The 13595-nt window shown below is 40.5% G+C and overlaps 1 protein-coding gene across 4 annotated transcripts in view; it reads right to left on the reverse strand.

The window, feature by feature from the left end:
* Positions 1-474: 474 nt before the first annotated feature.
* The window catches only part of AGL (amylo-alpha-1, 6-glucosidase, 4-alpha-glucanotransferase), a 71724-nt gene continuing 58603 nt past the window's right edge, over positions 475-13595 (reverse strand). For all 4 annotated transcript variants that reach the window (XM_053245836.1, XM_053245840.1, XM_053245839.1 and 1 more), the window contains 5 exons: positions 11295-11506; positions 10383-10480; positions 7865-7952; positions 7613-7746; positions 475-4736 (listed from right to left, as the gene is read on the reverse strand). In XM_053245836.1, the coding sequence (XP_053101811.1) occupies positions 4619-4736; positions 7613-7746; positions 7865-7952; positions 10383-10480; positions 11295-11506 (650 nt within the window). In that variant the 3' untranslated portion in view covers positions 475-4618. The remainder of the gene's footprint in view (positions 4737-7612; positions 7747-7864; positions 7953-10382; positions 10481-11294; positions 11507-13595) is intronic.

Here is a 13595-nt window from a genome sequence, read left to right on the forward strand (position 1 = left end):
TGCTTTTAAAAAAAACAACTGAAAATGCTTTTATTTGTTCAGGCGTTTACCCCTTATGGGCTGCCAGTCTTCCGTTCAGCTGCTCTGTTTTGTTTTTATTGCTGTTGCTTTTTGGTGTTTTTCTGTTTTTAATTGATTTTAATATTTAATGTGATTTTATGGAATTTTATTGTATTAAGTTTTGTAAATCACCTTGGGATAAGTTTTGTGAAAGCTGGTATTTAAATCAAATAAATAAATAAAAAATTATAAAGGCCTCAGAGAAACCTAAATAAAGAGCCAGTCACTGGAGGTACTGTGCTGGGGGTGGATAGGGCCGGTTACTCTCCCCCTGTTAAATAAAGAGAATCACCACATTAAATGGTGCCTCTTTGCCAAGTTAGCAGGAATTGTACTCAGAAACAGATGGAGAACCAATTATTTAGGTATATCAATGGAATCACATGCATTTAAAAACAGGCACAAGACGAAATGTATTTTTGCTAGACTTTTATTGTATGTCACTCACAGATAACTGTGTGATATTTTTCTGCCGTTAAATTATTACACCAGACAGATGTACTGTACAAGACTCATATGTGTAACAGTTACTCTTTTCATTATACAACATGCAATATTCCCATGATTCCCTTTTAGCATTGTTTTTGAAATATACGTGTTGTGCTAATGAAATGAACACTAAAAATCTGATTGAAATGAAAACAAATAATGTGTACATAAAGGATGCCCAGATAGCTTTGTTCCGATGTTGAAAAAGATTCACCGATTGCTATGAGTCATGGCATATGATAGACAGTAGAGATATAAACTTGTCTATTCAGACTGCTTGCAATTTTTTTTTGTTAACCATACTTTGGCATTACTGATGACTTTTGATATTTGTGTTGTGACAATGTTTATTAGAGCAAGTTGAAACTTCTGACCATTTTAAAATGCCACTATATAATAATCTACTTTGAGAAGAATAGTAGTATACTATATCATATTATTGCACCTTGTTGGGAGCCTCTCTCTTGTCTTATCTTTAGGACTTTTCCCTTAAGCAAATTCTAGCTCCAATGTGAAATGTGTGTATTCTCCATCTTCACAAAAATCATGTTTATGTCCAAGATCACTGCCAGAGTCACAGAGTGAAGATTTTCAATAAAAATGTCCATGGCTAAGTTTAGTTCATAATGAGCAATGAAATATAATACATAATCGTTACTAACATCGCGCTTGCTTTTTCATTAAGGCATCACTGAACATTTAAAACCATTTTATACCTCTTTGTAATATATTTATGAAATTTAACAATCTATATGTATATTATTGGCAGACAGATGCAGCGGTGAGATATATTTAAGCATTTTTAACATAATGTTACAAAAATATTAGCATGAGAAATGTATTCCATTTTTGGATAGAACAGTGCAACTCACAAACCTTCAATAGGATGGAAGATTGGCTCATTCCTCCTGCTCAAACGTTATTTCAGCATCCAACATGTTAAACCATGTGCAAATCTATTTATTTAATACAGTAACTATTTTTCAGGCTCCTTTTCAATTTTGTAACAGTGTGGTGAATTTAAAAAAAAAAAATACTTACAGCATTATTTTCAAACCCTTGCAGGTACATCTATTCTTTTGGGCCAAATAAAATGAGGCACTGGCAGTTGTACATATATGAATACAGATCTGCCCCAATCACACAGAAAGAGGGTGCAACTGGAAGCACTTTTCACCCAGCTGAGGCCACTTCAGGGATCTGAGTCTGGCCAATAGGAAAAGTGCTTGGGGGAAAGGCTGAAGAGACTTAAGCCACACACAACCCCTTTGCAATTGAACACAGACATGCCTGTCTTTCTACCTGGGGCAGTTCTGTGTTTAACCACCACCTTTACATCTAAGTCTGACTAAGAATCAGACTTTAGGGTTTCAGTACTAAGCACACCAACTTGAAAACATTTTCCTCTGAAGTAACTTGACTTTTGGCTGATTCATGTGACCAAATAGCCAAGCAGTGTCTGTCTTGCCCACTTTGCTGCCCAATAAAAGGTAGTCTGCATGGAGATTACCCATTTGCCTAGCCATATACTTCCCCCTAGTTAGTCACTCAAAAAAGATCACACAGGTCACAGTTTGGTCAGATGAATTGACCCTAATTTCAAAGTAAACAGATGTTGAGATTCAGTAGTTAGTTTTCCAGCTATAAATTGTTCTTAACAAAATGCATTCTGAATGCCAAGTGATATGTTAAAACTTCTAACAGATTGTCTCAAGCTGGCAAATAGTTATTTAAAGCCTTTTAATAAGGGTTTTAATAGGATTTTTTAAAAAAAGGATGCTATTTTCTAAAAGAGCTTTAAAAAAAACCCCAAGCTCACAAGAAAATTAGGAAAATAAAAAGTTTAATTAGCCGCTCATTAATATGACTGAAAACCATGAGGAATGTTAACAGACATGTTCTTACAGTAGAGTTTAGCCTTTATTTTTTATTATTATTATTATTATTTTTTAAATCCAGTTGCAGTGATTAGAATTCAGACAATTATGCTAATCTTATGAAGTAGTAGTGCATGTGTTAACCATTAAGATCTTAAAGTACCAATGTGAACAAATTAAATATCAAAATGCCTTTTCTGAAAGGCAGTTTATACCAAATTCTAGCTGGAGCAGATCTCTAACCCATTTTTCTGCATGCTTGCGTCATCACTGTGTCCTCAAGATAAATCTGCAAAACTATGCTTTTGCTTTGTAGATAAGCCTTAACAACTGTGCTGAATAAGTTATTCAATAGTATTACTTGGGAGTTACTTTAAAGGACTACTAAATTGCAGCAGGACTATTCAGAATTAATTTAGACTGGAGTCAGTATTTTAAACATGTTATTGATTATTTCCTTCTACATCACAGATAACATCATTTGGCTTTTACCAATTAATTGCAGTAAGATAACGGCACAGTGGTATACAGAGTTCCAGATGCAGTTGGCTTGAGCTGAGGTAAGAAATCTTAAGACTGCATGCTAACGAGCAATTCCTTTCTTGCAGGTAACCAGGGGCTGATACAATCACCACCATTACATGAAAGTGGCTCTAAATTGCTCTCCATGGCAGCTGCCTCCATTGGGTAAGCATTTCATCTGGTACGGCCAAACTCACAGAAGGGCCTTTTCGTCACCACGTCAGCTGCACTGGATTTGCAAAAAGGGTGAAATGAGATTTCATCCTTGCAGCAAGTTGTTTCCAATGGACCGTTTGCCACAAAGGCAGCAACCAAAAGGGAGCTATCAAAAATGGCTGCCATGCGACTACTTGTTTGTTTGTACTGATGTCCAAGTGGAAAGTGGTGCTCTGTGCTGCTACCTTTTACTGTCACGGAATCCATTACTTGATGAGGAAAATATTTTCAGCAGTCACAGGAAGCAGCTGCTCCCTTCAAGTAGACTTCACAGCCAGCTCCTCATTCACTCCTTAAAACAAGGTGCACTTCAAGTTTTATGGCTATATATACACTACATCAGATGTCCAATCATTCTTTCAATTACTGTGTTACTTCAAAGAAATGAAAGTTCTTAATATACAAAATTAATCCTACGGATCGGTTTAGAAATGGCTTTTGTACTAACAAGGCCCTGAGAAGCTATACACAATGATTATTCTTGAATGCTTTGTGTTTGTGGACTTGTCGTGAAGCCTCTGGGTAAATCTGCCCCACCACCCCAACTTTAAAAGTTAAAAGGGAGAATGCCCTAGTGAAGTAATGCTTATAGAATGCACTACTATGGCCAGAAATACTCTGTTCTTGGAACAGAAGGTTCAGGGCCAAACTAGATGCAATAGGGCAGATCCAGAGGCTTGCATCTAGACCAGCTGCAAATAATGCAGATATGATTTTAAGAAGAGGATGTGCATAAATCTTGAGAAATTTTTAAGAAGAAGAGGAAGTGGGCATAAATCTGTTCCACAGCTTACTCCTCACAGTCTCTCAGCCAGGCTCAGATACTGAAAGTAGACCAGCTGGGAGACACAAGATTGGGAAGAAGAACTAAAGGGAATTTAAGTAACTGATTTAGGATGCTCCATTTGTTCTTTAAATCACGCAAGCACCCTTGCCACTCTCTGCTTTTTGGGACTGCTTAATTGCAGGTTTAAACACACATATCTAGTCTGGCCCTCAGTTCCTTCTACTTGGTTTTCCAGGATGCAGGTTCAGTCATAAAACCTTAAAGCCACCCAAGATTTAATTTTGTTTTAAAAGTTCAGGTATTTCTTAGATCTTTAAAAGAAAGTCTGAATGCATGCAAGATGTTTCAAGTGTTATACCTGTTACAGTTTTTGGAGGTTTTTTTGGTATGTGTGGTGGGGTTATAAACCAAATATTGATATATTTGAGGGTATCCTCAGTGACTGTGCTCTCTTAAGCTTTTCCGTTTCTAGTCTTCACTATTAGCTAAAAAACAACAACAGTGTGATTTTAAAAAGACTGGGCATCCAAAATGCTTCTCAAAGTGTCTGGAAGCTGCAGGCACAGACAGACAGTTTCAAAAAGTAGGACAAACTCTACTATGAGACAAAGATGGGTACTTGCATTCAGGACAAAGCTAGGAAATTTATCAAGATAGAGGACCACTTCTACAAGTCATAGAGAACCTCAAGAATCGCAGCAATTGACCAGGCCTGAGATTCACAGCTGAAAGGGCAATACTGCCCATTTTCATTAGTCAATTCTGGAAGCCCCTTCCAAGAAGACCTGCCAAAACCCAAATACAAAATATCACTTTCAGAATGATGAAAAGAGCACATAATGGTTGACCCAACATGGGTACCTATGCATTTATGTGAATGGCATTTGATAAATGATTGAATCTTTATGACATAATATTGAATTAGCTGCTTTAAAAAGTCTTAATCTACATTAACATACAGAAAGCAAGGCCAAGCAAGTTCTGAGTAGATTACTTCCTAAGATTAGAAATAAGATACTTCATGCAAAATGCTTTAAAAGCTCAAAAGCACTATACAAATGCTAAATATATTAGTCAGGGGTGTGAAAATCAATTCGCTGTCCAATCGGGAGTGATTCGCAGATTTGACCCCAAATAGCAGATTTGACTCCAAATCAAATTGGCCTCAAAATAAAGGCCCCGATTTGGGGTTGAAGAGAATCACCCCAAATTCAACCGAAATTCATTCAGGTGATTTGAATGCCATTTTGAAGCCTGTTTTGCTTGAAAAACAGGCCTAAAAAATGTTACTTCTTGCTAGGGAGAGCTGGTCTACCAATTGGGATTGGCGGCAGTGTTCTCTAATTTTTTTTCATCTGTGTGCAGAATGAATTTTGTTCTGGGCAGTAGTATCAAGGCAGCGTGCACTCACATGCATGCAGAGTGGAGCCTTTGTGATTAAATCTGAGCAGGATCTATAATTAACTGTGAACATGAACATAACTTTGGAAAAAACACGTAAGTGCACGAACACCTTAGAGCGTGCAGGGAGACATGATAGAGGTCTATAAAATCATGCATGGTGTGAAGAAAGTGGATAGAGAGAAATTCTTCTCCCTCTCACATAACACTAAAACCAGGGGTCAACCCATGAAATTGATTGCCAGGAAATCTAGGACCAACAGATGGAGGTGCTTTTTCACACAACGCATAATCAGCTTGTGGAAGGTGTGACAGCCAACAACCTGGGTGGCTTTAAGAGGGGTCTGGATAACTTCATGGAGGGAGAGGTCTATCAATGGCTACTAGTTGGAGGGCTATAGGCCACCTCCAGCCTCAAAGGCAAAATGCCTCTGAGCACCAGTTGCAGGGAAGTAACAGCATAAGAGAGGGCATGCCATCAGCTCCTACCTGTAGGTTTCCAGCGGCATCTGGTGGGCCACTGTGTGAAACAGAATGCTGGACTAGATGGGCTTTGGGCCTGATCCAGCAGGGCTGTACTTATGTTCTTAGAGGGAACATTGATTGGCGGGTAGACCAACCCTCCGCTCTGGACTCAACCCTCCCAGGTAGACCTCATCCTCTGAGGCAGGCTGATGTGCAAAGTCCAGAGTAAAGGGCTGGTCTACCCGTCGATCCCAATAAACAGACCAGCACTCCCCAGAAAAGAGAAAAAAAGCACAATTATTTCCAGCAAAACTGGCCTCAAATTTTTATTTAACATTTTTAAATTTTAAATTTATCTAAAATCATAAAATTGCACACCCAAAACTTAAGATGGAATGCAAATCACTCAAATCAATTTGTGTGATTTGGGGATGATTTGTCAAGGCAGCTGGCCAAGCTGGCTGCTTTCGACGAATCAATTCAGGGGTCGGTTCTGTGATTTGATTCAACCTCAAATCACAGATTTTGATTCATGTATTAGCCAATGTTTTCAAAATACGTAGGCCAACAGTGCATACAGTACCTGCCAGTACACTACATTCTGAACAGTACAAAATTGAATTTGAGAACAGTAGCCTCTTATAATGCCAATCTGCAACTGAGGAGAGACACTCCTTTCCTGGTTCCCAGCAAGCAGATTGGAGTTAAGGTTTCCTGAATTAGATTTCTCACAGCATCATCTCACCTTTCAGGCCAGAGAAATGGAAGCATCCAGACTGAGTTCCATTCTCTTGCAGCCTGCCCGCCCCACTAAAGACAGATTTCCCTATGAGACTTCCGCTCTGGTTGAAGGCTGCTGGGGGCAGGGGAAGTAGAGGGAACACCCCCTCTTAGTCATATATACTATATGATCCACATTAGGGATGTGCATGAATAGCTTGGGCAGCCGCTGGCACAACGGGGTGCAGTTCCCTTAAAAAGCAGGTAAGCAGCTCCTTACCTGCTTGCGTGGCACCCTGCTGCTTTCCTGGTGGTGGGGTGCTGGGCAAGCAGGTAAGGAGCTGCTTACCTGCTTTTTAAGGGAACTATTACCCGCCCTGCTGAACCGGTTTGAACGCCGGCGCCCGAGCCAGTTTGGCATTTCCCAGAGGTGGTGCTGAACCGGCTCGTGCACATTCCCAAAAATCCACATGTGGCTTCCTGTTTCTGCATATTGTCTGCTTTAAATCAGGGATGTGCAACTTCAGCCCTCCAGCTGCTTTTAGACTACATTTTGAGCCCTGAGCCATTTTGGAAGGGCGGTATATAAATCAAATAAATAAATAAATAAATAAATAAATAAATACATACATACATACATACATACATACATACATACATACATACATCATCATCATACCCAGCCATAGTGGTCAATAGTTGGGGATGATGGGAGTACTCTAGCATCTATAGGAAGACCAAAGTTGTGCAGCTCTGCTATAGATGGATTGGCTGAGAGTTACCTCTAAGTAAAAGCCTATAGGACTGAGGTATACAGGTATCACAGCAGTTAGGATGTAACTGCTCATCCTTGTCTGTAACTGTAGCAGGTTATAATTTGGTGACCAAATTCATTCCAGTTTATCCTGTTAAAGTGTCTATCGTGTTTCTGATATCTGTGTTCTTCCTTCTCCAGTGTCCCTTTCTTCCATACATGGACATAAATATTCAGTTGAGACAATCATTTTTTTAAAAATTTAGTGTCAAATAAATGTTGTCCAACCATCATATTTCAAATGGTATGAAGGAAACCTACCTCTCAAGATGGACGTAATGGCGAGAAAGAACATTCTTAACCAAAAAGACCGTCTTTGCATAGATCTCTGGACCAATTAGTTTGGAGAAGTACAACTTGGCACGAAGGAAGTATCCAATGGGCCAAAGCCATTCCTTAAAATAAAACACAAGACAAAACGAAGCAGAATTATGGACACAAGTTTTTTGTGAGAAACAACAAGATCTATACACCAAAATATACAGATGAAAATTGCTGAAGCACAAATCTTACAGGTCCTTGATGGTAATTGAATCCTTTAGCCACATTGTAGTTATCATTGTCTAAGGCATTGTCGTACACACCACAGTAAACCATATCACTGTAATACAAACAAAAAAACAGGTAATGAGAATCTTCATGGAAAGTAGCCTTAAAATGTGAGATATTTAGGGAAAGGAATTTATCTTAAGTCAATATAATTTTATTCAGTACATTTCAATTAACACCATCTATTCTGTACGCAATTATTAAAGGTAAAGTGTGCCATCAAGTTGATTTCGACTCCTGGGGCCCACAGAGCCCTGTGGTTTTCTTTGGAAGAATACAGGAGGGGTTTACCATTGCCTCCTCCCGTGCAGTATGAGATAATGCCTTTCAGCATCTTTCTATATTGCTACTGCCCAATATAGTGCCAGCGGGGATTCGAACTGGCAACCTTCTGCTTGTTAGTCAAGCATTTCCTTGCTGCGCCATTAGCCTAACCAACTTCACAGGGTTGTTGTGAAAAAGAAACTTAAGTATGTAGTACACCGCTCTGGGCTCCTTGGAGGAAGAGCGGGATATAAATGTAATAATAATAACAACAATAATAATAACAATAACAATAGTCACCACCAGCCAATTACAAAAAGCAACTTTACTGGGAACAGCCTATATTCTGCGACGATATCTATAACAACAGCAACAACATTGACAATAAAATTCAGCCATCCCAGGTCCTTGGGAAGGACTCGATGTCTGGATAAAACAAACCAGTCAATAACACCTGACTGTGTAAATAAATAATAATAATAGTCACTAATGTGGCATAAATATATATTTTTCTTCCCAGTAGGGGGCACCAAATTTGTACAATTTTCGGTCCTGTCCATTTAGGTGGCAGGCAGGTTAACATAAAGCAAAGTTGTTTCTAAGAGGCCGGCCTGCTGAACTTCCTTTTTGGCTGTGGGGTATAAATATAACATCTACCAGTTCAGACACCATCCATCCAACCATTCATCGCCAAAAGATATGAATGGTGCAGACAAGGGCATAACTACTATTAGGCAAGGGGAGACAGTTGTCTTGGGGCCCCACTGCCTCAAGGGGCCCCCCAGAGGCATGTCACATGACTCCCCACCCGCCTGTGTTGCACCTCCTGGATCTTTTAAGTACCTAGCAACACCTTTGCAAGGGAGAGAGGAAGAGTGATAGGATTTTCCATGCAAAAAGCTGGTATTAGCAGGTACGGTATGTTCCGAATTTCTTCTAAAAATAAATAAATAAATGAATGAATATTTCCCTGAGTGTCTTTTAGTGTAAAAAGTAGTCAATTCAGCTAATTTAATTGTAGGGGGAAGAGAAAAGGAAAAGGAATGAGAGAAAGAGCAGAGAGGAGGAGGAAGACAGATGGTGTAAGGTGGGCGCAAGGCTATGTGTGGCTCCCCAGAGGTGCATCAGAATCTAATCTGGCCCACCACGAGATTTGAGTTTGACACCCCCTGGCATAGTGCATTTGCAAGAGAGAGAAAATCCAAGCCCCAATATTTATATGGGAGTGGAATCTTTTTTTGGGGGGGGGGATTCTTGTTGCACCCCTTGTCATTTCCTGCTGGATCCACCCCTGTGAACTAGATATTCACTGTATTCATAATGGGGATGTGAGTGTGTGTGTGCACTATATACTGTGAAGTGTGTTTTTGTGTGTATATCAGCGAGGGGCCCATTTTAAAATCTTGTCTCGGGGGCCCCTCCAACCTTGCGATGCCCCTGGGTGCAAACTTTGCTTTACTAGCAAAGCAACCCTCCTTCCCTGGCTCTAAGAGGTGGAGATGACTTTTAAATGCATTGTCCAATCATGTACATCCTGCCCCTTTCCAATAATCTCAGAGCACACCCTGCAAGGTCAGAATTAGGGGGCCAGTTTGCTGGGCAGAAGACCAGATATGATGGCAGAGAATAAGGTACAGCTGTGGGGCAAGTTGCTTACAAGTTTGGCCTGCATCCAGTTTTCTTCTTTGTGAAAATAGCCTTGTAGGAGTCAGAGAAGAGTACCTGGCATCTGAATCACCAAAATGCAATGAAGCCAATTCTACTTTCACACTGATAGGGATTCACCACATACAAAACCCGAGAACCCACAGAACATAGCAACATTCCAGTTACATGCTATGACTACTTGTTTCTTAAGCAGAGGTGTCGTCATAGCAGCTGGACCAAGAGGGGACTTTGGAAAGGCAGATGTTCTCCATATCATTACAAGCTAGACACATCTGCACAAGTCTCTTTGCTTGAGGATCTTGCATTTGGTGGAAGCCCATGGGGGACAGGACTCCAGAAGTGTTCCCTCTAACAGAGATTCCCAGATATTGTTGACTACAACTCTCATAATCCCCAAGCAAACACTATTGCAGTTGGTGATGCTGGGAGCAGTAGTCAACAGCATCTGGGAACACTCGACTCTATGTTTCTCTTATTAAAGGAGGCCTGGAGAGACTTGCTCCGTTACTGGACAGTGTTGGCTATTTAACTGGCTCTCTATCATACGTACTCTGGGTCCAAAGTTTTCATGCCAAGTGGACCAAGCAGCTTTTGCTCTACCATTTCAAGTGCTTTCCAAGCGCGCTCAGGAGAGAACAATTCAGGTGCCTGGCAAAAAATAAGAATAAATAAATTGGAAAAATAATTCACTTCAAACCAAACCCTGGAAAAATTAAATGTAAAAGCCCTAACCTGTATTTCCCCTACATTTCCCCCTCCCGTTAGATTCACTTAAAACTTCTTTATTAAAGCTATTTAATTGCAAAGAGTGCAATCTACAAATGTCCTCTGCCATGCTGGTGTGACTGTTCCCCATGTCCCCATGTCAGGGCAGTCAGCTGATCCCTAGGAAACACCAGGCATGCCAAAGGCCAGAGACTGCATAGTCCAGCTGCTGTGCAACCACCATTAGTGAGGCTGTGACCGGTAAAAGCAGGCACAACAGCTCACTGCTAGGGGATGGGCATCACAAGCTTGTGGATCTTCACCAGGAATGGTTGTGACCACTCACACTAACATTGCCAATCAGTGCATGGCAGATAGATTTTGTGTCCTTTAGCCCCCAGGTATTCCTGGAGTGGAATCAGCATAACACAGCACCTCACAATACTACGTGGCACAACAAAGTTGTGGATCAGGTTCTAAGAATTTATGAGCATATCTTGTAAGAGTGAGACAGGTTGTTCCTAGCATGTTCATTTCCCAGAAATATTAGTGTTCATGCTAGTTAAAAAAACCTGAAAGCAGACTTCAAGTACCTGAGAAGTGTTTTGGGGAGTTATTGCTTATTACTGAAGATGCCACTGACATTTCTCTTTGTGAATGGTTTACTAACATTGTCATACAAGCTTATTTAAAATGTGTAAATAGGGAAAATAATTTATATCATTTGTATTGTATAGTATATTTACAGAACACATACCACAACCATTGCTATAGTAAAATTTGGCCTTAGTTGATAATCACACCAAGGGCTTGATGCTCCACAGCTGTCCTTGTATATGCCCCGCTTGTGAACCAGAGTTGGATGCTTTTCATTAGGATCTGCTGGGTTCTCAGAGACAAAGAACAACTTTTCAAAGTGGGCTTGGATTTTTCTGTTCCATTGATCATATGTGATGGTCTCTTCTTTTCCTGCAAAACAGCATAACAAAAACATTAATACCAACATATTATGTGAAACCAATGGGAAATACACAGAAATATGATGGTATTATAGCACAATCCTATAGTTATTTTGACAATGGCAAATTTATTTCCTTCCTGCTTATTCTCCAGGAGTTTCATCTTCATATTGATTAGCCCATTGTTAACTGGAAAACTCAAAAAGCAAGCAAGTAAGGATGTGCACAAAGTGTTTGGTGCATCCCCAGATGGGGGACAAGTGGTAGCATATTAAAAGGAGGCATGCACGTCCCTTCCTGCTCTTCCACTGCCCTACCACGGTGCTGTCTCCATTCTAAAAAGCTCCATGCACGTGCAGCTAGGAACAAGGGAGCAGCTGAGCAGCACGGTGCTTTTTAGAACAAAGAATGGACAGTGCTGTGGGAGGGCTGCAGCGGCAGTGGAACACCAGGCACAACAACAAATATTTATATACTGCTTTTCAACAAAAGTTTCCAAAGCGGTTTACATAGAAAAATAATAGATAAATGAAATGAAATGGATCCCTGTCCCCAAAGGACAAACAATCTAAAAAGGAACATAAGATAAGACACCAGCAACAGTCACTGGAGGTACTGTGCCAGGGGTGGATAGGGCCAATTACTCTCCCCCTGCTAAATAAAGATAATCACCACATTAAAAGATGCCTCTTTGCTCAGTTAGCAGGGGGTAGGGACCTGCACGCCTCCTTTTAAAGCTACTGCTCATCCCCCACCAAAATGTTTAGGCTGCAGCAGCCCAAATAGTTTCAGTGCCTCTATATTTGAGACATCAAAACTATTCGGGAACATCCCTCCAAGCTTTCAAACAAAGCTTGCAATTGGCTCTATTTCATGCGGGACAGAGACAAATCACAAGTTCACTTTATGAACTGAGAGAAATGGCAGTTTGATTGACCTATTACATTATTATCTCATCCTTCCAAGGAGCTCTGGGCAGCCAGTGCACATGTTTGCAGTGATCAGCCTCCCCTCCCCCTAAAGAAGGAGTGAACCCTTGACTTGACTGATACACTGGTGAACTCCAGGGCAGCCAATCAGTACACCAGGTGGGTGGGTCCTAGAGAGCAGTTGCTGGGAATTCTGGGAACAAGAACGGCTTTTTTGGTTGGAGAGAAATGGATGCAGAAAGGCTTAGTGAGGGGCAATGGAGTTTTGCTCAGTCAGGGTTGAAGCCAGCATGGAGGTTGCTCTCATGGAATAACTGTAGATTCTTGAAAGAAAGGATTGCAGGAAGCTTGTTTCTCATCAGAGGTTGGATGAGTTTTCAAAGGGATTCAGCACAGGGAACAATCTGTTAGTCAGATTTTGCCTTAGAAACATATTTCTTTGTATGTGCGGTTTTGCATATTCCTGATATTGTTCTATTATTGTTTACCTGTGATGTAATTAAAATAAGAAACACTAGCCTATGCCCATCCTACCTATGGCATTGCAAAAGACTCTATAAACATTTAAGCATGCATTAAGACAACCTATTTTTGTAATCCTACTAAGTATTATTAACTGTACCTAAAAGCTGAGAAAGCCTCAGATGGAAGCAGTCTGTAGTAATTGAATAAAACTGGGTTTTGTTTCTTTTTACAAGCCTCCCCAAGTTGGTTTTTAACTAAGGAAAAGAGGGGGGCGAAGGGGGATTTCTCTGGTGCAAAAAAGTCCTCAAATGTTCAGCAGCTATTTGTTTTCTCACCATGTGTAGGCTTGCATGTGGAAGATTTTTGTACTTCTCCAAGAGCCAAATTAAGAGTTTTTTTCCTGGGTTTTCCCACCCCAAGCCCAGATAGTTTCTGTAGACAAAAGGGGTGGCGGCGGCAGCATTTTGAACCTACCGATAATACAGAACAGATTTAGGAGAAGCCTAGACAGGCAGCTCAGGTGGGATGATCCAGAATTTCTTTCCTGATCAGGAAAGTTTGCTCTGAGACAAAGGCTTTAATCTGCTACAATGTTGCTATCCTATTTTAGCCTCACAGCAATTTTGTGAGGTTTGTCAGGTTGAGAGGCATCCACTGTCCCAAAGTCAGCCAGTGAACTTCAGGACTCACAGAGGTTTCTCCAGT

The sequence above is a fragment of the Hemicordylus capensis genome, chromosome 4 (genome assembly GCF_027244095.1).
Source record: "Hemicordylus capensis ecotype Gifberg chromosome 4, rHemCap1.1.pri, whole genome shotgun sequence".
NCBI lineage: Eukaryota > Metazoa > Chordata > Lepidosauria > Squamata > Cordylidae > Hemicordylus > Hemicordylus capensis.